General features: G+C 39.3%; 1 protein-coding gene across 2 annotated transcripts in view; it reads left to right on the top strand.

The window, feature by feature from the left end:
- SCUBE1 (signal peptide, CUB domain and EGF like domain containing 1) overlaps positions 1 to 26959 on the top strand; it is a 194158-nt gene that overhangs the window by 51782 nt on the left and 115417 nt on the right. For both annotated transcript variants that reach the window (XM_077178403.1, XM_054631631.2), the window contains exon 4: positions 276 to 410. In XM_077178403.1, coding sequence (XP_077034518.1) covers positions 276 to 410 — 135 coding nt within the window. The remainder of the gene's footprint in view (positions 1 to 275; positions 411 to 26959) is intronic.

Here is a 26959-nt window from a genome sequence, read left to right as displayed (position 1 = left end):
CATTGTGCAGGAAATCAATTTGCAGCTCAGAATACATGAAGACTTAGGGAGATTCCTCTCCCCACTGTTTGGGGTTTTGTTTTGGTTTTTTTTCATGTCAACTTCAACCTTAGGATACAGGAAAAATAATTAGAGGGATTAATTTGGATTAACTAATTTGGGTAATCTTCATTAGCCTAATTTACAGTGTGCCTTTTTGTGTGTTTCTCACTCTTCTAGATTTGTATTCTGAATCTGTGCATTACCCTGAATTTCTTTTTCCTTCTGTCTTGTAGATGTTGATGAATGTCTGGATAACAATGGAGGGTGCCAGCAGATTTGTGTGAATACTATGGGCAGCTACGAATGTCAGTGCAAGGAGGGCTTTTTTCTGAGTGATAACCAGCACACCTGCATTCATCGCTCCATTGGTAAGTTTTCAGTGGGTAAAATGTGCTGTTTAGAATAACCATGCTCAATCAGAAAAGCTGAAACAGTTTGGGGTTTGCTGGGTTTTTTGTTTTTAAATCTCCACAGTTCCCAAAATCATTTTACTGGTTGGTTGGATTTGATTGATTCCTCTGCTAGCCAAACTTGTAGCAGAGCCATAAATAAGACAAAGAGACAGGCTTTGGTTTGACACACAAATTATACTTGGTTCACACAGCAGACTCTTTGTGTAGGCAGAGACAGATTTTCAAATAGTAACTTTCTGGTTCTGAGTTTCCAGAACTTAAAAATCTGTTTATTAGATAATGGTGCGCCTGTGTTTCACCTTAGAAAGCATGGTATCTTAAATCCAAACAAGCAGCTTGTTACTTCTGTAAGTTACACAGCTTGTGGGGGTTTTTGCCAGTTGTGTAGCTCATTATTTCATTGCAGACTGATCGTGGCTGATACTATATTGGCACTGGATTTTATGTGGTTCAGTACTCTGTCCTTGAGTGGATTAAAAATCAGTTTCTCTCTTGCCTATGCACTAGCAATAGAAACAAGAAATCCCTGAAAAACTGTGATCCTTGTCTGCTGCTGTTTTGGACTAGAATAAGCAGCTTTCCCTTTTCTATGGATGTCAGACATGGAAGACAAGTTTGAGTGGAAAGGGAGAAAAGAAAACAGCATAGTCATAAATCCTTGCAATTAAGTGGATTCTCTCAGTGTTCATTCAGGCTTCTGTGACCCTGGAAGCAGTGGGAAGATATGCTAGCAAACTCATTTACCAATAAGCAATACAGAATGACAAAGTAGCAAGATGAGACTGGTGATCAACAGTGCTGTAAATTTCAAAAGGCCACACAAATGCTTCTGAGCTATTTTAAGAGACTAATACTAACCAGAAAATCATGCTTGAATACAGAGTATGAGTTTAGTCATTCTGTTGATAAGAGAGCAAAACATTGTTGTTTTGCTACAACGTAGCATCTCAGAAATGTAGATGTGTTTCTGGCACTGTGTGTCTGCTTAAACAGAATTGTAATGACAAGTAGTGATTTTGACTTTCAGAATCATGAAACTATGGAATATATATATAACTGTGGAATATATATACTATGGACAGGTCCACTTTTTAGCATGATTATTAAGCTTTAAGTATTTTGATTATGATAAGAATATGCAATTAAGCTACATGAACCAGTGCATGTTTGAGATTGTTATCCAATAGGTTTTTTGTCATTCTTTAAACCTAAATTGTCCAGATTTCTGTCCACCATAAAGTAACCCTGACACAGAGATATCCAACAGAGCAAGGAATAGTTGCTGGAGGCTTAATGAAAAGCACTTGCAGAGTACTGTACTACAACCATTTTTTCAATTTGCACATTATAAAAATTCCCAGCTGTAATAAAAAAAGAATCTAGTTATCTGAGATGGAAGCTAATGAAATAAATGAAAAATGAGACTCTAAAGGCAAAAGTTTATTCTAAGGAATAGTTTCATGGCAGGAAAAGGGTGTGCTTTTATGGCAATGAGGATTACTAGTTTGTCAGAAAGACTAGGGGAGTGGATTTGAATACTGACTGCTGTGGGCATATAATAAATATGCATGGAAAATATATTTGTGTTAACTTGTTTACAAAGAAAATGTCATATAAGATATGGATGTTTAATTTGAAGCAATATATGAAATTGTTTTAGATCTGAAAAAAAAACAAGCAAACTACCAAATAGATGAGTGGGAACTGCAGTGTGTTTTATGAACAAATGGTTTGCAGCTTTTCCAAAGTAAAGTGTCAGTTTACAATAACAGCAAACATTACACTGCAGTGTCATGATCCCCTAACAGAAATACATCAGGTGGGTATGCTAGAGGAAGGAACTGAGATGAAATGATCTCTCTCACTTGCCAGAGGTGCCTGAACTGCAAACAGTAAACATGCATGGTGAGAAAGCAAATGGCTTTTTTAATATTTGTGTTTACTTGCTTTCGTAGCTCTCACTTGTAAGTGCTGCTACAGAAACTGTTGGAACACAAAAATACACATCAGTGTATTTATCCAGGATGGTGCCAGGGCTATATTGTGACTGTGCCTCTGTTGGTAAACAGGGCTGGAATGGACAAAGGCACCCCATGCAGCCAGCACTGCAATCCAAACACGAAGGAACTGACTTGCCAAAGCCCTTTAGCAAGTTTGTTGACTTTGTGCATAATAAGATCCATTCATTGCAGAGTGGTTGCATTTCTGTCTCTGTAAAATGCATGTGCAGTCACAGAATGTTGGTGTCCTGAACATCACCTAAAGTCCTCTGAAGACTCAGCTAGTCTCAAACCATCGGCCACAAGGGTCTTCATGCAGTTTGCTGCCACCTTTCCCCTCCTGTTTTCAAATGCCTTGGGAAAAAAGGCAGAAGCATTGCAAGGTGCTTAGGAGATGATTGGAGTTGGGATGTGTTCAGAAGAAGGGGAGCAGAACAAAGCCTAAGGATGCCTTGTCTGCAGGCCCAGCTCACCCGTCTCAGGCACCAGCAGAGCTGGTACTGATCACATGCTTGGAGCTCACCAGCACATTCAAGTCATGGGATGGTTTCAGAGTTTAAAAAGGGCTTTGGATGTTGAGAGTTGAGCAGAGTTAAGTCCCTTTTTGCATTTAGCAGGCAAAAGAATGGTGTCTTCCAATAAGAGAGATCCTCCTTAAAATTGTAGGCTGCTCTGTGAATTTTCTCCGCTTCCAGAGATGCTCTGTGCTTGTCCCAGTGTTTTTGGGGTGTTTTGTGTCACTGTGCTCCTACCCACAAGTTGTGGTTAAAAGCATATTGCAGCTCATGATGGGGATTTATGTTCTTGTTTCTCAAATGACACATTGGCTTGTCATCCACAAGTGTTATTATCTCTTGTAGACAAAAAGGATTAATGATCCACAGAGAAATAATAATTTTATACTAGTGAGAGGCCAAGCTGACATTAAAGTCAGAGCAAACCCTGGTGTCCCGGCATTTGCATTGTTTCACTGTCTTCATTACAGGCCTACTGATTTCTTATGTTTAGTCCCAGTATCTTTTCTGGGAGGATGCTATGCCCAGTACAACTTACCTCATTTGTTTTTGCATAAAACTTAATTTTGCTTTGCTGAGTCAGATTTCAGTGCTAGTTTACTCGCAATAATGATGGCAAGAACAGGGAGAGAGAATGGTAGGGAGAATAGATTGTAGAAGTTATGGAGAACTTATCAGTTGTTTATCTTTGTATATCTTAATTGCATGAGTGGGTATGAACACTGGGAATCATACCAGAGACAAGGTTGTGTGTGTTTCCTCATGACTTAAAGAGCAACCTGAATAAAACAGCTGTTACTGACTGTATCATCTCCAGCTCCAGAGGGAGCATGTGTTTAATAAATGTAGATATCACTATCGTACACTAGCTGTGACCGAGTCAGGTTAGTGGGTTACAGCACGTTTTAACTGAATTTGATGATAAACTAAAAACCCTAATTCAAAAAGCCTTGGGGCAGATCCTTAAAGTCCTAATTTAGGAAAGCTGGTGAAAAATCTAAATTTGGCTTAAAAAGTATTAAAGTAGACTTTGCCTGTAGGTATACAGACAAAATAGACAGAGTGCCTGTATCTCCACTGAAGGTCAGAGTGAACTCAATGAAGGCTTGGGTACATCCCATTTGTGTTACAACTACGTAAGGTGTTGTGGGCAGGAGCCCTGGCTTCAAACTGCCTCACCTACCCAAATTCCCAGCTGAGCCCCATCCCCAGGGGCAAGTCTCCTAAAGCACAAAGGGTTTTTGCCGAGAAGCAACATACTTCAGGAGCTCTGTGGCTAGGAATACTTCGGGGCCTTTAGATTCCAGCCCTTGGATGTCTACATCTTGCATAGTTATATTAATAACTATGTCTTATGTCTGCTCATCATTCACTGCAATGGTTTTATATAGCAAGTACCAAGTAGGCTGAAAAGGCAGGTGAATCAAGAGTGGCAATTACATGTGGAGATGAGAAGAGGTGGAGAAGTACCAGGCTATAGAAGCTGAAATCATGGTGGTCTCATCAAGTGGTGAAAAAGCTTTTTACACAGTTGTCACTGTCACTTTCAAGTCTGTTAAAACACTGCTTAGCATGGAAATCCTTTTTCACCTCCCCTTATCCCATTAGCTTTAGCAGAGTTAGGGAACTTGACAAAGTCAAGCTACCACAACTTAACAAGATTCTCAAAAACAGCTTGTCTCTTTCTGTAGTAAAAGTGTAGGTTTAGACACTTTCCATAGGAAAAGGAAATGTACTAAGCCACATTGTCTTGCACTTGCTAAGCAAGCCTGTGGAATTGTTTATCGTGCTTTTGCTGATACACAGAAACTTGTTAAACTTGACTTTGTGTTAAACCCTTGTTAATTTTGCAGTACTAGCATAGGAGTCCATTGGTCATCAAACTACTGAGTTTCTTCTTCTGAGGATTACAAAGCCATCTTTGTTCAATTTTTTTCCTTCCTATTTTCCATGATTTATTTTTATTCTTCATGTTTTTTCTTAGTTCAGTGCAATTTTGTAGTGGTAGAATAATGTGTTAGGACTCCCTGGAAGGAAGCGCTGTGCTGAGTCACTGAAGGAGGTGTTACAGTTGGGATTCTGGGATTCTTTATTCCCATCTATGGTACTGATCCCTTGTGGGACTCTGGACAAGAAGGTTATTGTGACTCAGAATTTCTGCAAAGCAGTTTAGAGGACAGAGGTGTTTTTTCTACAGAAAGCACAATCATCTCTTCATATTTAAATTCATGTGGAAGGGTGACTTTAAATAATTAAGTGTTGCCAGCACTGTTCCAGACTTTATGAAGTACGAGTTTGCACGAGTTTCTCATCCCAACTATGAAAGCTCTTCCATGATGATGTAACCAGTTAAATTACTCCACCTGAACATGCTTCACCATGGCTACCCTGAGTGCAGGTGTCCCATTCACAGAACAATCCTATTTGTCTTATTTTAATTGGAATCCTAATATGATTGTAAAGGAATGTATGTAAAGAAAATTTTATAAAGGAAATCAGTTCATAGATAAAATAATAAGAAAGCATTTCAGACAGCAGCAGTTTTATCTGGACAAACTTAGTGTGATCTTGGAAGCCTTTTCCTAAAACTGCACACATTATGACCTAAGTGTAATTGAAACTTGTCTCTTTATGTGTTCCCATGATACATTTAGAATAAAATATTCAATTTATTATCTTTCACATAATATTGGAGATATAGATATAGAAAAGCTATTCGAAATCTCACTGTGCCCTGTTAGAAATGTATAACTTTTTAAAACTGTGTATAACCCATGAAAATTGCTGTACTTTCATTTCCAGGATTCTTTGCTTCAGGAGCCTGTGTGAAGGGTACCTTGCATTTTCTTTCTCTATTCCTCTGGAATACAAAGGAGTTTTAGTTTGTCTGGAAGGAAGATGCAACAAGTGAAAATACCTGGTATGAATAAAAAGTAATTTCTGGTAGACCTGATCTCCCTCTTTTCATACACAACTGACTGATGATTGGGACTAGTAAAATGAAACTGGTGTAAAACCAGTTTAAGTGTAACCTGACTTAGGTTCAGCTGTAAGGGGAAGCAGTAATCATCATAGAATCACAAAATCAATTTTAGGTGAAAGTTTAGGGCTAGATGTGATAGTAAGTAGTCTCACAGGATCCTAGAACAGCCCAGGTTGGAAAGGACCTCCAGCCTTCTGTGGAAAAGGGAGCCTGGATGAAAATAGTGCCCTGTCTGGTCACATCCTGAAAACCACCATCAGCAGAGATGGTGACTCCACTGTGTTCCTGGGGAGGTTGTTTCACTGAATGGTCATTCTCATTGTAAAAATTGTATTTCTTCGGTCATAAGATCGATAAAACCTTGGTCAGTGCAACTTGCAACCATTGCTCTTTATCTTTTCTCCCTGTGGCTCCTTGCAAAAAGAGAGCCTCCATCTCTTTGTAGCTCCCTTCTAAGGACTAAACACTATCAAATAAAACTAAGCCTGTCCAAATAAAACTGCAAAAGCAGAGTTTTAAATATCAAAATTCTCAGTACTATTTTGTTGATTTTTTTTTTTCCCCTTAGCTTTTCACTTAGGGCCTTCAGTAAATGTCAGCTTAAATGCTTAGGATGGAGACAAAGGCATGCTACTTTTGGCTGACAAAAATTTTAAAGGCATCTAAAACCTGAGGCTGCAATCTTCCATTTAAATGTAAGAGAATTGTCAAAGACTGTGTCTGAACTGCAGGAGAGATCCCATCTATGACAGCAGCTGCAGTTCTATTGCTCAGAGGAGTCCAGACAAAAACCGGGATGTGAGGAAATGTTATGTGACATGAAATCAAGATAGATTTTCAGTATATCCCAAGTTGCAGAGTTAAATACAGCCAAGTAAAGTTGACTGCAGTCCTGTGTTGAGTTCCTAGGGACCAATTCAGATTCATATCATACTTTCACTCAGCAAAATGGGACCAAGTCTCTGCACATTCTACTTTGGTTTTTTAGCTCACTTGCCTTCCAAAAGAAAAATCTTTTGTTTCAGAATTTTCTGGGACTTTGGATTAGTTTTAATTCAAAAATAAAACCAAATTTTGTTGAGTAATCAATACCTATTGTTGCTTTGCTTCAGCTGAGATTGAATGCACTAGAAAAGCAACAGTTATGAAGATACAGTAGATCAGGAGCTAATTGAAACTCAAAGAAAAAGTCTCCCAACACTCAGGAACAAGAGCAGATGTCCAGATTTTGCCAAAGTCTGGAATTGAATTCCAAGAGTGTTGTGCAGAAGCTGTCCTTCAACGTGTACCAGATTTAAGAATACTGATCAGAACAGGCATAAATATTTTAAAAAGAAAACAGAAAACAAAACAACGCTAAAAAAATCATAGCCAAGATGAACTAGGAAACATCAGCTGGTAGGTAATCTAGAAGTCATATGGATATAGTGCTTGAACAGTAAATGCACAGTTGAATAGGACTGAGTGATAAACTAGGACATGCAGGTAATTTCTCAGTGAGCAAGAATCTAAAATAGTTTAATGGTACAGTCATTGTTTCTGCATGGTTCTGTTGCCAGTGCCTTTTGGTGTGGAAAGGATGAAAACTAAAGGGGGAAAGTTAAGCTGGAGGTGCTCTTGGAAAGAGCAGCTGTTTGAAACAGCCTGCAGCAGCATGACAGCCAGCCAGCTTGCCAGGGGCAGCACAGGATTTGTAAGTCAGATCAGAAATCTCTCCACACCTGTGTGACAGAAAGTGCAGCGAGCAGGCAGGAGCTCAGCAGCTGAGTGACTGGCAGTGCTGACAGGATGGGAAAACTACACGCACGAATGGGAAAACACACTGGAAAGCAGGACCTTAAGAAAAAAATTAAAAAGAGAAAATAGGCAAAAGAGGCTTTCACACTCAATCATTCAATAGCACTGGAAGGGAACCAATGTTCTGTTCATACTGTCTACTTTGGATACTATTATACTAAATAAAATAACTGACATGTTTTTTAAAGGCCTCTAGCATCCAGTTGACTGAAACATCAGGTGAGAAAGATCTGGGAAGAATATTAAGCCAGAGCGTACTGGAAAAAAGCTTGCATCCACACATAGCACAACAAATGGACTCTGTTTTAAGTATATACCATATGTTGTATTTGTCATGTGTCTTTCTCTGAATGCAGGGTCTGCTCTGAGTACTATGTAAAGATGCTCAGCATCTTTCATACCTGCTGTAGTCACTGCGTGGCTTGTGGTTTTCACTGTGTAGAGAAGTCAGTCACAGACCGTGTTGCAGGCACTGTTCCTCTTTTCTGCTATCCAGGACAAATCTCAGATGTAATCCAGCAGGAGCTCTAGAGACTGATACTGCTATGTGTTTCTGGTGGTTATAAACCAGGAGAAATTCAAGATATGAATAGCAAATACCTGTTCATAAAAAAGGTTAGCCTCCTTTATGTGGCATGCATTTCATTGGTTCTATTAATTATTCAGTTCCATGTAGTTGTGTTTGAGGTTGCTCTGAGCTATTCTGAATTAATTTAGGAGTTAATTGAAATAAGAAGGGAGATGCATGTATTTAATAGTCATATATATTTCAAGCCTAAGAATACTTGCATGCTTTGTTAAATTTTATACCTTAGAAGTCACTGTGAATGCTTTCATAGCAGGAACTTTGTAGGAACACCATGAAATATTTTTAAGAGGAAACAAAAAGAAGAAGGGAGTGAGACAAAGGTATGTCAGGCAAACAGAAAATAAGAGGAGGAGGAAGAGAAACAGCCAGCCAAGTGGGAATGAGGTGAAGAGGAGGAGAATAGATAGAAAATGAAGAGTGAGAAACAACATATGGCGAAAATCCATACTTCTTTTCTCTCCTTAATTCCCTGTCCGACCAGTAACATTTCTTTCCAATGTCAACTCCCTTAGAGTTTTCATTTCGGTAACTTCTCTCTTGTCTAAGCCACAGTTTAGTCAGAGGACAGTCATGGTAGCAGTGTCTTTGGAATCTTTTTTTTTCTCAGTGGAATGGATTGTGTGCTGAGATTGCAAAGTCAGCCTGCAATCATGAGCAACTCATCAGGATGATTTCCCTGCTTTGCTGCTCCCAGGATTCCAGAAATGCAGAAACAGAGGTGTTAATTGTAACAGGGGGAGGAGAGTATCTGAACTATGTTCATTATTGATAAAAGCATTGAGCTTGTGCAGCAAATCAATTAACCTAGGTTTTGTGCACCATGCATAGTATGACTAATCATTTTCCAAAGGCTGTGCCTGATTTATCAGGGCTGAGAAGCTGCAAGTAATCTTTCTTCTCTTGTTCCATCATAAAACATTCACCTTGTAGTAAAAGCCACAGCACTTTTGGCCCCCTTTGATATGGAGTACCTTCTTTAAAAGTTCTCTGTGTTTATAGCTTGCTAAATCACTGCACATGCCATGTAAGCCCGTGTTATCCACTTCGGTGCTGCAAGCATTGTGTTACACAGCTGATTTACCAGAGCTGGCAGATTTTCTGCCTACACTTTACATGGGCAGAGGATGGAAAAATAGCTGCTATCTTCAATCCATATCAAACTGCAAAGTGCTAGAAAGGCCAAAGCTAAGAGCCTTCTTGCTAAAACATTAATTTTTAACAGAAATCCACATGATCAGTGTTGGCATTTCAGTATTTAGTGTAATGAGGATTGGTTATTTAAACTGACATTTCCTTGTAAGGCTACAAATGCCAAGATGGGGAAGCAGGAATGTGCATGTTCTTATGCTGTGTATTTCTTCTCCTTCTGCTTCTTCAGAAGTGAACTCCTAGTTACTTGCTTTTCTAATCACTAATTGGCATGGGGATGTCGTAGGAGTTTACAAAAACTACCTCCATTCTGAAAGAGGACCTACACTATGTGCTGTAACTTACAGATATGAGGGACAGAAAAGTTAAATAATTTGCTTAGAGTTACACAGGAAGGCTGTAGAAATCACAAGAACTTTCCAGAAAAACTGTGAAGGGATCATTTGTCAGTACATGCAGTTTAACTGATGCTGTGTTGATTTCACCAAATCTGTTTTGTTAAGCCAAGTTTCTGTTTTTATGTATGCTCCTACTATGAATAGAATGCAGATACCCTGAACCCCATTCTGTTGGTCTGTTATTTAATTTATCTTTCATCCCTGGTGCACTTTAACATCAGTGATTGATAAATTATGTGTACATGTTTATGTGCTACAAAGTGTAGCACACGGAACCCAGTGGATAACAGTGGATATCACAAATCCTGTTCTCTCCCACCTTTCCTTCCCACATTTTTGTTCGCTTTGTTCTCTACTGGCTCAGTGTTGTAAATTGAATAATTCCTGATGGTATCAGGCAGCTTGACTTCTCAATGAAATTCAGGATGACTGCTGACTCTCTGCACTGTGCCTTTGTACTGGGAAGGCAGCAAAATTGACATTGGAAATGGATAGGTTCTGAGAAGTGAGGAGGAATACAACCACTTGAACAAGCCAATAAAATGTTGCCAGCATTATTTTTGAAAGAAGTGTATTCTCTCACTAAGCCAGATTTTGTTCTCTGAAGTTGATTTTCCTGTTTTCCTGTGGTGGCATTAGTAGTTGTAGTAGTAGTAGTAGTATTTATGCGTGCAGACATTGTCATTGGCTGTGTGTGGAGTGGCGTTTAGGTAGCCTTGTCTGTCTCTATGGGTGGCTGTGGTATGGCACTGAGAATCCATGAAGCCTCTCATCGGGCAGAGAGGCTGCTGCAAGGAGCAGCTCAAACACGGAGCCTGATTTGCTGGGTGCAGGAGGGTGTTCCTGGTAGTGTCTCTGAATCCAGTTTCCTTTCACAGGTGAAATATTTCAGTTTTGGGGGAGCTTTGCAGGAAAAAAAATGAGCAGAACAAACCCAAAGGGTCCTGCTAGCTCTGCTGAAGGGCACATCCAGGCAGTGCTGGAGGTGAAACTGGCCTGCCTGAGCAGCAGCCTGCTGTCTGCCTGCTCTTCTCCAGGACTGGGATTCTGCTCCTCACCTTTCCAGACAAAATGCTTTCTGAGCTCCCTCTAAGCTTCCCAGGAAAAGCTATCATTTGGCCTAAATGCTTACTTAATGGTAATTTAATTGTTCTGCTCTAATCTGAGTCTGAAAAACATATCATAAAAATACAAACAAACCTGTCATGAGCTGTTTTAAAGTAGGAGTTGTAGTTTCCTAAACTAATCTGTGTCTCATACTTGAGTCCTGAGTAGTACATTTCCCTGGAGATTTATTTTGAAACTGCTGCTTGTGTAGATCTAAACAGGACTTTTGAGCATTTGGCATTAGTTCAGAATACCGTGTGCTGTTCAATCTTCCTAGAATTCCAGAAGGAGATAGTGAGCTGTCATTGCTGTGCTGTCTCTCAGAGAAGCTGACCACTTATTGGCTCAATGAACATTGAATAATCTGGAGGATTGCCTATCAGGAGCTGCCAAAATGCTCCATAAAACAGTCTCACAGCAAAGTAAAATGCCAGAAAAACAATAAAATCAAAGAACACCAGTTGTAATACTCAGTAATTAGAGCCTTTAAAAGGATCTTAAGGATCCTCCCTGATGGGAGCAGAAGAGCTCTTTTGTGGTTTTTATGTTGTTTTTGTTGGTTTTATGCAAAAGGGATATTAGGTGACTAAAGGAATTTTCCTGTTGTCCAGACTGTGGATTTGTTTAACCTAGCTCTAGTTTATATGTAGTAGCACTTCTGAAAGTCCATCAAATTCACTTGTTCCTATTAGCTGTCAAGTGCCTGTACCCAAAATGTAAATAAATATACCCCCATCTTATTTATATGTCATTTGGTTAAATATTTTTGGGGTTGTTTTGTTTCTTCATTTCCTCCAAAACACCTGCAAAGGCCTTGTTTTCCCTTAGTGTTTTTTATGACTCATGTCATGGAGATACTTTTGTACTGATCTATACAAAGTTGAGCTGTCTCAAAAACAACTTTGTGATCAAAAGTGTGGCTGTGTTGAAGGACATCTCATTTTTCCTTTTTCATATTTATTCTCTCTTTGGACTTCCACGAGTCCTATTTACAGGCAGAACCAGGATTTCCTTGCTTTCCAGTATGGGATGATGTCAGGAAAAACACTGCTATTTTTTTCTGCTTACCTTGACCACCAATAAATACCACCCAAATTAAAATCCATGTTCAGTGTTTAGCTGATGCTTTTCATCAAAGTATAGAAATCAAATACAACTGCTTATCAAGAAGAATTCTATTTTTTTGTGTTCTCACAAGTGCAGCACTATTGACTGCACTGTGTTTAGTCTTCTGCTGACCTCTGGCAAACAGCTTGTAGTAGATTCCTAAGGATTTTCTTCACCTTTTTTTACTTAAATCATTAAAGCCAGGGATTGCTACAAACCAGATATGCTGCTAGCAGATCTCATGCTTATTCCCATGTGCAGTTCTGCCAATGCATCTCCATCTTCACTCATTCTGTCTTTTCACCTCCTTGCTCTTTATAAAAATGGAGCTCCAATTAGTGTATACATGATGACTAGGATGAAATAATACAGCATTTCTGGCCTATGAAATCTATAGAGGCCAAAGACTGCTCCAGTCAGTGCTGTAGTGCTCTTTCTGAAGTGGAGATGAGATCCAAGCCTGATCAGACCGGTTCTGAAGCCCACAGAGTCCCAGCAGTTTCAGTAGGATTTGAACAGGCATCACCAGACAGTGTACATCTGCCAACAGGAGAGATTGAATCAGAAGGTGAAGCAAATCTTCATTATTTCTTTGGGTTGCACCATTGCCCAGGTGCAGAAAGTCAGGAATAACTGTGCTACAATTCACTTCCTGCAGAAGAAATTAGCAAATCATTTCACCAAACTGTAGGAGAGAAGTGACTCTAGATTCTATGCAGAGCTGTGAGAAAGAGAGTAAAAAGCAAGAAAGAAACCAAGAGGTACTAAGTAGATTAAAGGCAATTCAGTCCTGAAGAATATACTTGCAGAGCAATTACACAGCCTACAACTCCCAAATGCTACTAATGATTGTTATGTTAATAAGAGCAGAGCTATAAACAGGTGATGCCCTTCACTTTGGCACACAAGAGAGCCTGCTAGTGTTAGGGTAAAGAAACTATACTGTGATGCTAAATAAGCCTCAATGCACAGAAAAAGAGCAGTGATGTGACGGCAGCAGTGTGGTTTGTGTACACAGTGGATGTTTCTCACCCTGAATATGCCTGCAGAGCATATAGAGTTCTGAGAGAAGCAGGTTCTTCCACTTTCACACCACTATTGCCCTGTAAACATTTCATTCATCTCTGAAGTACAACTTGCAGATTAGACTTCCACTCATTGTGTTCTTGATAGCATTTGGTCTTAAATGGCTAATAACATAGGACTGCTATTTCAGGTGCCTCCACATGAAATCTGATGCTGAGTGCCCCAGAAAAAAAAATTAACTTTGTGACAGGAATGGGATCAAATTTGCTGCTTTGAGGAAGATGTATTTGCCTACAAATGCCCACTGTGTGTCTGTGTTAGGTGCTGGTCCTAGCATTTGAACAGAGAAGCAAGAGAAATGCAAATACTAGTGAGAGTAAAAGCAGAAATTATAACTATGCTTTAAAATGGTGCTTTTGGTAATATTGTTGTTCAGGATTTTGTCCCCTGAGGTAACCAGAAACTGTTCTGATTGCAGGTAACTTTTCTCAAATGGCAAAATACTCATCATTCCCATGTACACCCATCCTTCCTGAGCAGCTCTCACTTCTCCCCTGACCTAGACCCTGCAATATTGCCTTCCAGACTGTGAATCACTCATCTCTCTCCCTTGTGCCCCCACCAAATGTTATCATCACACCCGCTTGAACCCTGACATTTGTTTTGTGTAAGCTACAATCCATGGTTCAGGCTGACATTTTACTCAGATTCCTCTTCTGAACTAAACTCAGGGAAAACACAGCAACATATTTTGTTTGCACAGAATGGCAAACTGTCTAACCATAAAAGCAAGCCCAGTAAAAAGTTTGGAAGTTTTTTCATAGCTAAATAGCCCTTTTGTATTTCAACTAGAAAACAAGCTGGATTTGGTGTTTTTTTCTTCTTTTTGGCCTAGAAAACAGTGTTATACCACCAGTGTATGTATATTTAAAATTTGTGTATACAAATACACATGCATTTCGTAAACACGTTTGCCTAAGCTATCCTTGAAAGCGGCTGCTGTGACCCCACTCCTTGCTTGCTATACCCAAGGGAGGCAGCATTGATTTTCTTCACTGAGTTTTGCAGGCTTTAATGAAAGCAAGGGAGAGGCTTGTGCCTACATTGCAATTTACTTTAATGTATGGGCAGTCTTTCAGACCTTTGTTATTGGGACTATTCATGTGCTTAAGTGTTTTGCTGGATTGAAGCCACAGAGCAGTTAGCAAATTAGTGCACATACCAGGGTAGAGCATTCTATTTCTTCTTCCCAGACAGTTTGCATTTCCAGTATTTGTGTAGGATATAGAGTGACAAGCAGCCCGTTGGCTTTATTTATTAAATTGAATGCCAAAAAATGGGATGTCTTCTCTGTAGTTAGTATTTCTGCATCGCTTTCTGAAAGATCTTGTTCCCCTTTTCTTCCCATTCAAACTCCATTCCCTACAGAAAAAGTCTGGAGGGAAAAAGTCTATGTGGTGGCTATCATTGCCATACTTTATCTTCTGTGAAAGTAGCATTGTATGCATGGTTTTTCCTTGTGGTATGTTCAAACAATGTTAGAAACAAAATTCAGCTGCCAAATTTTTAGAGTGATAATGACCACAGGTATTCATTGCAGGCTGACAGAAGCTTCTCTGAAAGCATTTGCCTAATTCTGTACTTCCAGCTTGGAGTATGGGAGAGTAGTTGTACATCTCCTTTGGAATGAAATTCTGACAGTGGCATTTGAATTGGAAAAACACACGTTTCTACACAGCTTATTAGGCAACAGATGTGTTCTCACTTTGTTAAATTATTTGTGAGCTTCTATATTGATACTTCTTTAGCAGCAAATTGACCAGGTGATTTGAGGACCTCCACTCTCCCACTGGCACTGCTTTTTATGGCATGTGCTCTCAGTCACCAGCTCATTTATTCCACAACTCTGTTGTATCCTGCTTTCCACTTCTGATTAATATTGTGTGGCTTTCTCAGAGCAAGGTCATACCCCAGTAGAGCCAAAAGCACGAGAATTCCACCTTGCAGAAAGCAGGGCTGCTGACTGCATCTTAGTTTGCATGTTGACAATATTTCCTGGCATTCTAGGCCTTTTTCTGTTCTGCTTATATTGCTATCTCCATGCTTGTTGCATTAACTTTTAATTCCTGTGTGGACTAGTAGGCCAGAAGTTACTTTAAGAGGTGGCTATGCATTGTTTTCTCATGGTGCAGCTTCAGAGGTAGTTACCTATTTTTTTAATAGAGCACCTTTCATCCTGAAATATCCCAGGGTGCTTTAGAGCTGTGATCCTAGGAAACAACATTACCCCATTACCTCTGGACCGAGATACTTGAATTTATGGGCAATATGGGATGTTCATACAGCACACGCTGGCTTTTACTTGAAACAAACTGTGATGCTCCCAGTAGTGATGAACACTACAATCAGGGGAAGGGAATGAGGAGCTAGGGCTTGTTTTCCCTTCACCACTTCCCTGAAAAACAACTGGAATTCATCAAGTAAGAGGGTATAGAAACAGGTGGAGGCACAAGTCTCCAAAAACAAAACAAGGCTTGTTGTAGAGAGTGGAAATGCTGATGTGCAACCAGGGTCAAAGAGTCAGCAGCAGGTGGACTTCTTGAAGAGGGAGAAGTTCTATATAAGAGAGAAATAAGGAAAGAGGGATTTGTAGAGGTTTGTAGAGAAAGTGAAGGTGCAGGTGGTAACTACTCTGTAAGTAAAGAGAAGAAAATTGGAGCAGTAACTTGCAAGGGATATTGGAACAGATATGGCAATGCAGTAGATGTTGACCAACATGACATTAATTTGGGAGCTGGAAATAGTGATCCTGATTGTACCCATCCAACTAGAGATAAGTTATGGTTCCGTGATGAGGGAAATTATCAAGAAAACCCAACAAAAAGAACACCACCTCAGGAAGATAAAACTAGACTGGGATCAGAGAGAGAATGGGATGAGTGATGTTAAAGAAATAGGGTGGGGGGAAGGAAAAATTCCAGACCCTTGCTTGGAAGTCTCCCTTGCATTATCTTCCCTTTTCCTACATAAGAAGAGACCAGAAGTTCCACTATCTCTGTGGGTCAGCATGTCCTTTTCTTCTGTCCCCAAGGGCCCTGAACAGAAGCTCCACTGAGATGAGGCAATGAAGAGATGGGTTCTGGGCAGTGTACATACTTGAGCAGTTGGGCAAGGGATCCTCCATTGTACTAGAGGACACTTTTAAAGAAAGCATATCAATTTTCTATTTCCAGGAACCCACAAGATGCATCAGATTACTTTGATGAGCTTTCCTACCCTCACTGGGATATAGAAGGGAGTAGCCTCTACCCTGGAAAGTTAGCAAAAATCTCTTGGAAGAGGGATGAGTAGTTAATTTTTTTTCTTTTAAATTGCTGTAAATAGCCTCAGTAAAAAGTAATTAGTGGTAAATGTGTTGTATTGTATGTAGTGCAGTGCTCTGGGTTTGTTTAGCTACTGAAAAGTAAAGTGGGAAGTGTGAAAGAAAACATATCTGGGCACAGTAAAATCTATCTGTGCTTATAGAAAGTGTATTGTCATATGCTGATTGCACAGTAAAATCTATCTGTGCTTATAGAAAGTGTATTGTCATATGCTGATTCATAAAAGTGTAAATCCCTTCATATACCAACCTTATTCTGAGAATCCTGGAACTTTCTGAAGGTGTGTTGATATTAAGCACGTAAGGAATAGGTGGTAGAGGGGAGTTATTATCTGACACAGTGTAAGCACTGTGCAATATTTATACAATCATTAAACTCTCTGCATTGGATGGGTCATTTGCTAATGTAATTTTTGTTCCTTGTGTTCTCAACTGGCCCAGTTGTCAGTACCACTATGACCAATGGGTCTCAGGCTAACACAACTAGTGCCTTTTGGTTTTGAGTCTCTGATTACTCCATTAAAGTAAATGGATTTATTCTGGGATGCTCTGAGGGAAAAGGACTTACTGCTGCTTTCCAACTTTAAAGAAAACACAGTCATGCTGCCTTTAGCTGTTCCTGCCAGAAGAATACAGTGACTGTGTGTAGCACCCTCCTGTGGTGTTTTGTGGCTTTTACTGCTACTTTCATTTTATCCTCTGCTCCCTCTTTATCAAAGTTAGTGTCCTGATACTCACTACTTGTAGCTAAGATTAGGACAGAAAGGTCTACCATAATGAGCAATTCATGTCATGCTGTCAGTTTTCCTCAGGGGTCTTATTCTTATTTCTGGATACTATCACAGCTTTTCCCCATTCTGCTTGAAATCAGGATTTAAAAAAGATGTACTGCTTTAATCTTCAGGTTTCTGAATGTATTTAGTTTCATGTTAAGAAGGTAATTGAAAGAAGGAAAAGTATTGTGCAAACACAGGTGTAGTATGAGCAAATGTCCTTTATCACATCTTTTAAAATTCCTCATTCTTATTTTCTGGTGGCATCCCTTTTCCTTCATTTCTGACCCCTGGTCAGAACAAGAAATTGTTATTCATGCTGAATTAAGTTTAAAGTCATCATATGGAAGCATTCACCTGAATCGTTCCATTTACTCCAAAAGCTGAACATTTCCAGGGAGCAGTCCAAGCAGCATTTGTCTGCTGAGATGCTACTCCATTCCTTACATTCTACTGTATCCTAATCATCTTCATATATAAACCCTGCAGTATCACTCTGCATCATCAATAGAAGTTATTTCTATTGCAGGTAGCTTGTTTGTACTCTCATGTTTTCCACTTGATGTGTGTACAGGATCTCATCATTCATTTCCCCTTCTTCCATTCACCACCAGGAAGGATGTGTGTGTCTCTTTTGTCTCTGCCATAAACCAACTTTACCTCAGAATTACATCTTCATAAAGAAGTGATTTTTAAAAATTTTAGTTAGATCATTCACAGTAAGGACTTTATAATTCCTCTGAAGATTATGAGAAACTGCGTGTAGAAATCTTTTAAGATAAGCATCAGAAATTTGATGACACTTCAGTAGCACAGCAACGTAGAAAATTGGGGTGATGTCTGATGTGCCTAATCTAGGTAAAGCACTGCAGTTTTTTGTAGTGTAACACCAGCATTCTGAAGCACTAGAGGTTTGGAGCCCGGGTGTGTCACCCTGCTCTAGTCCCACTGAAAGAGGATAACATCAAGAATTACTGCATCCAGGCTTAGAGGCCATTTTCCTTTTTAGGCACAAGGAATAGGAGAGGCTGTGTTAGGGTTTACTTGGCAAGGAAAGAGACTTCTTCAGCTGGGGCTAGAACTGACCAATTAATATTTGACTGAAAGAGCATGAAGAGTGTCTGCAAGCCAGTCAGAATCCTGTGTCCATCTGCATCATGTGCTGTGGATCAGCACTAGTCCACTTTTTCATGATGATACTTTTAGAGGAACAGCTGAAATGCAGCAATGATATAATAGACTGCTGCTGTTTAAGCCTGTCATTCCTTCAGGTGCAGATTTTTTATTATTATTATTATTTTCCCTTTTTTCCCTTTTTTTTTTTTAAATGGATAAGGTCTGCTACCTCCATAATAAGAACAGACACCATTTTGTATGGGTTTGGAGAACAGCCATACCAAAAGTAGGTTGAACTGATAGGTTTTAAACTGTTATCTGTGAGAGAATGTTCCTCCTTTTGTATAATACTAAATTGCTGCTGTGTGTCTCTGTAGAAACAAGAATGGTTAGATGGGTGATGGAAGATAGGCTGACAGAAAAGCACTAATTAAATACTGTTTTGCAAAGCCCTCATTGAAATTCATAGCTTGGTACCTTTGGGGACTTGAAAGCAGGGGAGATGGAAAGATTTCAATTAAAAAGGTATTTGTATGGTTCTTTGTGAAGCCAATCATTGCCTTTTTAATATAAAGCAAGTATCTAATATGCTTTACAAACATCAAATATCTTGCCTTGAAACAATGAGTGTCTTAATAGGTCTCAGAGGAAGATACTTTGAAATAAAACAAAAATCCCATAGATCTAAAATTTTATTCAAATTAAGGCTCTGCCGGTTTTTTTAACACAATAGCAGTCTTATGTAATTTCTACATTGACTGATTAGAAAATTTGAGAGGAAAAATAAAGACGCAAAAAAAATGGTTTTTTAATAACTAGTTATTTGTGTTTTGCTACAGTTGTAGTTGCCATTTACAGATTTTTAATGTATTAAAAACATGATGATTCCTTTATTCTTGCAATACTTTTAGATTCTTTCCTAATTCAGGGACTTCTGCAGCATGAATCCCTCATTGAATTGGTGTCTGGGCAACAAATAACAGAAATATAGCAATTTATGTCTACAAAAGATCCCCAAGGCCATCAGTTGAAGTCATTTGCAGGAGATACACAGTTCAGAAGGGTTCAGAGAACATGTATTCCATATGCAACTAAATACCATGAGCCACAAAATGCTTGTCAGCAAAACAAACTCAAAACTTAGAGTAGAACCACAAAAGCCTCAACTGTAATTTACCACAGTAAGAGAAAAGCAAAAATCTAGGCCATTGCCAGGTCCCTAGATCCTTGAAGTCATGGGGAGCATGAATGAAATTCCCAGATAACCTTAGAGTTCTGTGTCCAGTTGCAAGAGACAGCAGATTCAGAAAGATTGCTCTCAAAGTAATCTTTAGTTGAGACGTTGGGGCATGGGTTGGACTTGATGATCTTGAAGGTCTCTTCCAACCTAGCCATTCCGTGAATTCTGTGAAACTGATTTCAGATAAGAATTTCTCTTGTTCCTGAATATCCTGGTCAGAATACCAGGAGAGTGCAGCAACAGATAGACATTGGCAGCTGCTTTGAACATCTGTTTTAAGAGCTGTGGAACCCAGCTTGTCTAAGCAGTGTTCTTCACCCTCCATCTACTCACCCAGTCATGAGCTCTCTCTCACTTCTACAGATCCAGGCAAAGCCGAGGGTTTTCCACCACACCTCAGAGAATCCCTGTTACAAGTGCAGATGGTGTAATTCAGAGCAAAGTGCCTGAGCAGAGGCCAGCCAAGGCAATTTTGCAGAGTCATTTGGATCTCATTAGATCTCATGCAACACTCGAAACCATATCTTGAAGCCAAAAAGTTTTCACCCTGTGGATCTCTAGAGCATTGGCTTTAAATGCACAGGGTTTCTTGGCAGGAGCACAAATGGCAGCATATTAAATCAGCGCCCTTTCAAGGCAAAACTGCTCATGAATTTAATCATTTTTGCTGTGTCTAGGTTTGTGGGGACATCTGTGATGACACCCCTTCATGGCTGCATCATTGGATGCAGCAGAGCACTTGACAGGTTCTACAATAAACACAAATACCAAAAGATGGGCCGTTCTGATAAGAGAAATTCTACCTCCCTTATTGAGTGACAGGAGGCTGTAACAGAATGCCTTATGTGAAATAAATTATTTTACCTAATGCCATCTCCCCCAAGATTTGCTCATCAACTCCTTTTTTTTGCCCAGAAGTTGCCTTAACTTTTAGCTTGATCCACAAACCCATCTAGTGAATCACTTTCTTGATTGTATTTCTGCTGATTTCTTACATAGAATTGTATGGTTTATGTCCATAAAGAAACTTCATCATGGCTTTTTATCATGCAGCATGATTCAGGAGTCAGAAAATAACTGTGATTTAGGGCCTGGTTGCCATCTCATGGTCAGTGGAATGCTTTCTCCATACTCATGCCCACACACTACCACAATAACTCTTGCACAGTTGCACGCACATAATTTCCCTGTAAGCAACAATAAAAACAAATGGCATTTAAATAATAACCACAAATGGTATCAATAGTAACAGGTAATAACAATAAATATCACTCCATTATTTTCTTTTATAACTATGACTGCATTTTATTTTAAAGTAACAGCTACTTGAATAGCTCAGATGCTTAGGCTTGCATTTTTCAGTTATGAGGTATTCTTAATTTTTCTTTTTAACAAGTTCTGTGCATAGCTTGAATCAAAACTTATAGTCTCTTGAATTTTTTTTTCACTTTTGGCCATTCATGCTTGATAATTATGGCTGTTTTACATGGGTTTAAACATAGTAAGAACATAGTCTGCCAGTAGCAAAGCTTGTGCATTGTACACTTTGAAAAAGCACACAACTATCACTTAGGTGATGAATATTTTAGCAGAGGAGCTGGCATTGAACAAGATGATGCTATTTTCTTTTTATACCACCGAGGTCTAAAAAAAGTTGTATCACTGTGGTAATTGCAGCACGGGTGGTGAAAATCTCTAATGCAGTGCATTTGTTTTGTGGATGGTACTGTGGCCAAAAAATATATTTAGGTAGCACTGGTGAAGGGCTTGTGGAAAAGTAGTATTAATTTGTATTACAATAGCTTTTAGGTCTGGGTCTATTGTGTCAACTGCTATACAGAGAGAGAGAGAGAGAGAGAGACTGAGAGAGACTCCATTCAGCCAGACAAAAGATGTGTATCCCTGCTTTACAGGCAAGGAAGCTGGTATTCAATGTGCTCCTAGAGAGAGAATGCTGCCTCCTGATTCCTAGCCCACTAGATTCCCAGCCTTCACTAACTGTGTTGGGCAAGAGCCCACAGACAAACTGTTCATTAGTTGAAAAATCATGTTTATATAACCTGGACTGATAAGCAAATTCACTGAGAAATCAGAAAACTTTCTCAGAGAAACAGTAATTTGAGATGAATACATTTACATTTTTTTTAGATGTTGGGGAGAAAAAGGTTAAAATATCTGCAGATTTTAAAAATTATTTTGATTATCTTTAAATGAAGTTGTTGATGCTTCATTTTGCCAAGCCAACTGCAAAAATATCCACGTGAATGGACCTAAAAGAAACAAAACCCAAAAGTCTTCTAGCCTTAAAGCACAAAGCCATCCTCCCCTATGGATATGATGGAAAGAGGTTCTCTGGAGCTTTAGTATTCATGCTGAAGTCATTAATAGCGATGACTATGAACTCTAATGAAGCTGTGATTCAGAGCACTTGAGTTCTGCACATCTCCAGAAGGTCCCAGGAACGCTGGTATTAGGTGCCTAAAGTAAATAGTGCTGATGCAGCCTTTTGCCCCTGAATTTGATGTGAATTCTGTACTGAAACTTCATGTCAAGAGCTGGGAGCATAAGCTTACTTCCACTTGAAAAAGAAACCAGTGAAATCCTATTATAGGTCTACTAAGGCAGCAAGGAGCAGGACACATTTGTTTCAGTGGCAGTTAAACCCCCACTAAGTAAATTGAAAAGAAATTTGCCTTTTAAATTATGAAATAAAACTCCATTGCACCCCAAATTTTATTTTAAATTGTAAAAATTGGTTTAAAGGTATTGTAAACCATTGCAAATTAGCCTTTATAAAAAAGTATTTGCTGGTATTTTGAATACATGTATCTAACTGCATTCTGTATTATGAGGTTTGTCCAACCTTAATGATCTACAAAAGTGGTTTGTTATCAATCAGAAAACTGTTGGGTGAGAATAAATGGGATTCAAATATGCAAGTGTGTGAGTGCTAGTTTATGTCTGTGGAATTAGCAGCAGAAAAGCTAAAAAGAATAGCACTTAAGAAATGTCTCATGTGCCTTATGAGTAAAATAATTTCTACATTATCCAGGGAAAGTCTGGAAAGGTATAATCTGTTAATAATGGGAAAAAACCAGAATATGTAGGCCACAGGGAGCATGCCAGAGGGACTCTTCTTAGATAACAAGAACTGTGGTACTTGATCAGAGTACATGTGCCTGTTGCTGTAATAGCTGTCTCCAGTAATAGCCTTAAGTACCTAGGGAAGAGGAAAAGCAGGGCAGGCACACGTGATACTTCCTTGCACTGCTTCCAGCTCAGGGGGGTTTCCCAAGCCTGGTGTGGCTTGTCTGCTTTGTAGCCATCAGCAGATCCCTCTTACACACACTCTCCTTGTTTACCTTGAATGCATGCAGGCACTCTGAGAGGAGCCCTTCAGGCCTGCAGCCTCTTGTCTCAAGAACTGCCACATCCTGTTTGTCTCATCCTGGCTCCTGCTCCCTGCATTTGGTGGCCTCTTGTTCCCAGGGGGTGAGAGAAGGAGAACTGTTGGTTTGTGTGCACTCTCACACAGGCTTCCTGCATGATTCCATTGTCTGCACAGTCTTCCCCATTCTAATCCTGCTGCATCCACTGGTCCAGCCTTGGCATGGGCAATCCATGGCTGCAACAGGTCAGCAAACCTGGGGGGCAGCAGGAGATGCAGATGTCTGTCAGAGAGCCATGAGAGATACTGGGAGTTTGCTTGCTTGAAGATTACGTGGTATTATGTGTTTGAAGATGTGGTGAAGGAAAAATACAAAATATGAACCACAAGAGAGATATCTGAATATTTAAAGCAGGGCTTGTTTAGTAAAAGCATCAAATATGTTTAAAAGTTAGTAGTGAATATAGCTGGAAAAAAATTCTGTGACTGTCTTTCCCTCTGTCCAAACAGACATAAAGTTCTGTTTCATGTAGTTGGGCTGCTACTAAGCCTCTATTAAGAAGAATTACTTCTGTTGCACTTGGTAGGACAAAAAGTTAAGTTTTTCTCTCTGAGGTAAAAGATGCAGTGATGATTTCTGCCCAGTGACAGGGAACAAGCAGACCTGTTGCTATGGCCCTCTCTCAGTGTTTGCTGCTGGTTAATTCTTCCTTCCAGCATGCTGTGCTGCCTAACAATTGCATTTCTGGTGTTATGATCTTGTTTGCAATATAAGCACACCCATTTTCTGCATCGTGCTGTACAGTTCTGTTGCTTTCCTGAGACATTAAGTTGGCACAGGTGTGAGGTGAGGCAAGAGGAAGCAGACTCAGTATCAATGCTTCAGCTCTGTGCTGAGATAAGGTAGAAAAAACAAGTAGCATACTTGTCAACAATGTCTGGACGTCTGAATAAGAGGGATGGAAATGTGTTGTTAAAAATGATGCCACTGGAGTGTTGATAAATCCCTTTTTGAATTATAGAAATAAATTTCAATTACCCTTTTACAGTTTAGGTCCTGTAACACAAACTTTTAGAAGCATACTTACTTTTACTCCATAATAATAATTTGATATGACATCAGTGTGGTTTGTTGGTCAAAGATAAGCAGAGCTGTCTTTCTATGAAATAAAATCATAGGATGAAAAATGAATGGAGCTGTGTTTGGCATGTAGTAGTAGCTTGTGGTACAGAGTATTAGGGCCTCTATTAGGCTCCTAATCAGTTCTAAAGAAAGGAATTATAGAAGTGAACTAAAAAATTCAAAATTAAAATTGTCATTTTTATATTTTTTTAAGAATCACATCTAAACTGTACATTTCTGAGCAAACAAAAACAGTTATGGGATTAATCCAACATTGCTGTTATCAATGCATCTTTATGTTGAATTTAGCAGAATTAAACACATAACCACAGAGGTTTGTTCTTTTAGTTTCCTTGATTTTTTCAAACATGCTATTCTACTGAAGGGTGTTGATTTAGTTACATGTAATAGATTGCAATGAGCTATTACATGATGAATTATGTATTTTAAAAGCAATAGATTTCACAAATGGTATAAAAATTCTTTTGCAAATAGCTCACATTTTGTACAGCTTGCATTATTTCCCCTGTTAGATCATGAAACACGCCTGTGCTTCACAGATGTCAGTAGTGAAATGAACTTCTGACTCCAGAAGGAATGAATCTTGTGCAAGAGCTGTGTTCTCAGCTGACATTCAGGAGCAGCAGGTGTGTTCCTAAGGCAGACTGCATGGGCAGGATGCGAGGAAACTCTTTATCCTTAGCAGAGGGAAAGTCTGTTTTCTATGCATACCTAAGAAAAGAGAAATGAAAATTTATGTTGGAGACTGATGCAGATGCGCTTTGTCTAACACAGGCATTTTGTCACAGTCTCTGTATTACTGAACTGTTTTGTCAACAGTTTCAAGGAAAAAAAGTGCAGTGGGTCTTCAGATTGGAGCCATTTGGATTTCTGGTTTCCAGCAGTGACAGGTGTGCCTGCAGGTCTGGTTGGCCACCGCCTGGCATTAAATGGACTAATTTGCAGAAGGAGAGTGCTTAGTCATTTCTGAAAATTTTACTCCTTAAGTAGAACACAGAAGTTAGATCCTGAAATACTGACACATCCATTCCTGAGAGCTGGCCTAAAAAAAGAAAAGAAGAGCTGATAACTCACTATCTCAGTCAATGGAAATACATCTCATTACTAATGAATACTGCATCAGACTCAATATGCCTACAGCAAGTGAATTCCTACATCAAGAACAATTCATTTCATTCCATAGAAAGGACTGGGAACATTTGTGTTTAGAAGAATAGGTCATGCAAGTATATAGAGGTCCAAGCCATTTTCTAGTGCTCTCTGACTCCCTCCTAATTTTTTTTATGTAATTTTCAAGGCTATTAGGTTTGACTCAACTTGCTTTCCTTGCCTTTGCAACCACCTTCCAATTACAAAAATAAGCTGAAGTGGATAACAGCTCTGGCCTTTTGCTCCTAGCCCTCTGTTTCATCTCCAGGGTGTTGTTTTAATGGAATGACTTAGGTGGTCCCGGTTCACATCCTGGCTGACTGTGGACTGTATTATAAAATCACTGGGTACAGATTCTGTGGAATTGGCAGCCCTTGCTTGAAATAAATCCAGGGCCGAACAAGCATAAAGAATTAATTATTTCTTGCTTCTGGAGAGGGTCTCTTTGGGTCAGGGTTGAAAGCATTGGCAGGCCGGTGTAGGGACGCTTCCACTCCAGCTGCCTGCATTGAAATTAGGCTGTCGATAAATAGAGGAGTACAGTTTTCAGAACTGCCAACTCCTTAACCTTCATTAGCACAAATATTTGCTCAGGGTTTTATGAATGTTGTATTTTCAGTGTGTACTGTTAGATTTCGTTCCTAGAATGATCTCTTCAGGACAAAATATTAGGGAGTTATCTTTTTCTTTAGTGGACATGCAGCAGCACAAGAAAGGTGTACAAGGTTCTGCAATTTTCTCAGAGAAATTTCTGAAAATTTCTCAAAGCATTTCCTCTTGTCTCTGGATGTTGGGTTATATGGTAAAGAGGTAGCATGAATTTTTCCTTCGTAAAATAAGCAGGAGGCCCACAGGGGCTCATAAGTTGACTTCAAAAAAACTGCTTTCTTAAGCCACTCCTTATGGCAAACTAGGAATCCTTGGAGAGCTGGGTTAGTTTGTGGTCTTGGCAGGGTTTTCTTCTGGCTGCACCAGGTCTGGTGCAAGCACAGGTAGTCCTAGGCATAAAAACCCTCTGATTTTAATGAAAAAGATTTATGTGGTCATAAAGGAAAAATTTCCCAGTGAGCTAGTTCTGTACATACCTAAATACCTAGACAAATATGTACAGAAAAATTGTGTCTATTTTTCTAGTATTATTCCAGCACATTGACAATAGAGATGACTTTGGATAAAGCTCTCAGCACCATATATGTTGCTGGAAGTTTCTAACTGGATGTACATAAATTAAAGAAAAAAATTAGATGTGAATATCACATGAAGAGATACAGCAAAGAAAAATCCCTTCTCCCTCAAAACAACATTTTGGGTTTGGACAACAGTTCTCCCTATTTCCTGGTTAGGAATCCAGGTGCAGGGAAGTGTGGATCTAATACATAAGTTAGGACAATCTGTTGCAAATATATTTGTGTGGATCTTTTCTAACTCTTTCATCACTCCACAAGCAGAGTTTAACAATAGGCAAGGGGCACTGGAGCTCTGGCAGTGTGAGGGCATCCCCTTGCTCCCAGGAACAGGACCTGGCTAGGGTCAGATGCCAAAGTTCTCTCCATCCTTTTTTGAAGCAAAATATAGAGAGGGTTTAAAAGGGTGAAAACTTAGTTATATTGAAATTTCAACAAATTTTGATATTGTATTAAA

This window comes from Agelaius phoeniceus, chromosome 5, assembly GCF_051311805.1.
Source record: "Agelaius phoeniceus isolate bAgePho1 chromosome 5, bAgePho1.hap1, whole genome shotgun sequence".
NCBI classification, from domain to species: Eukaryota; Metazoa; Chordata; class Aves; order Passeriformes; family Icteridae; genus Agelaius; species Agelaius phoeniceus.
The sequence above is the reverse complement of the archived record's forward strand: the minus strand, read 5'-3'. Positions and strand labels throughout refer to the sequence as shown.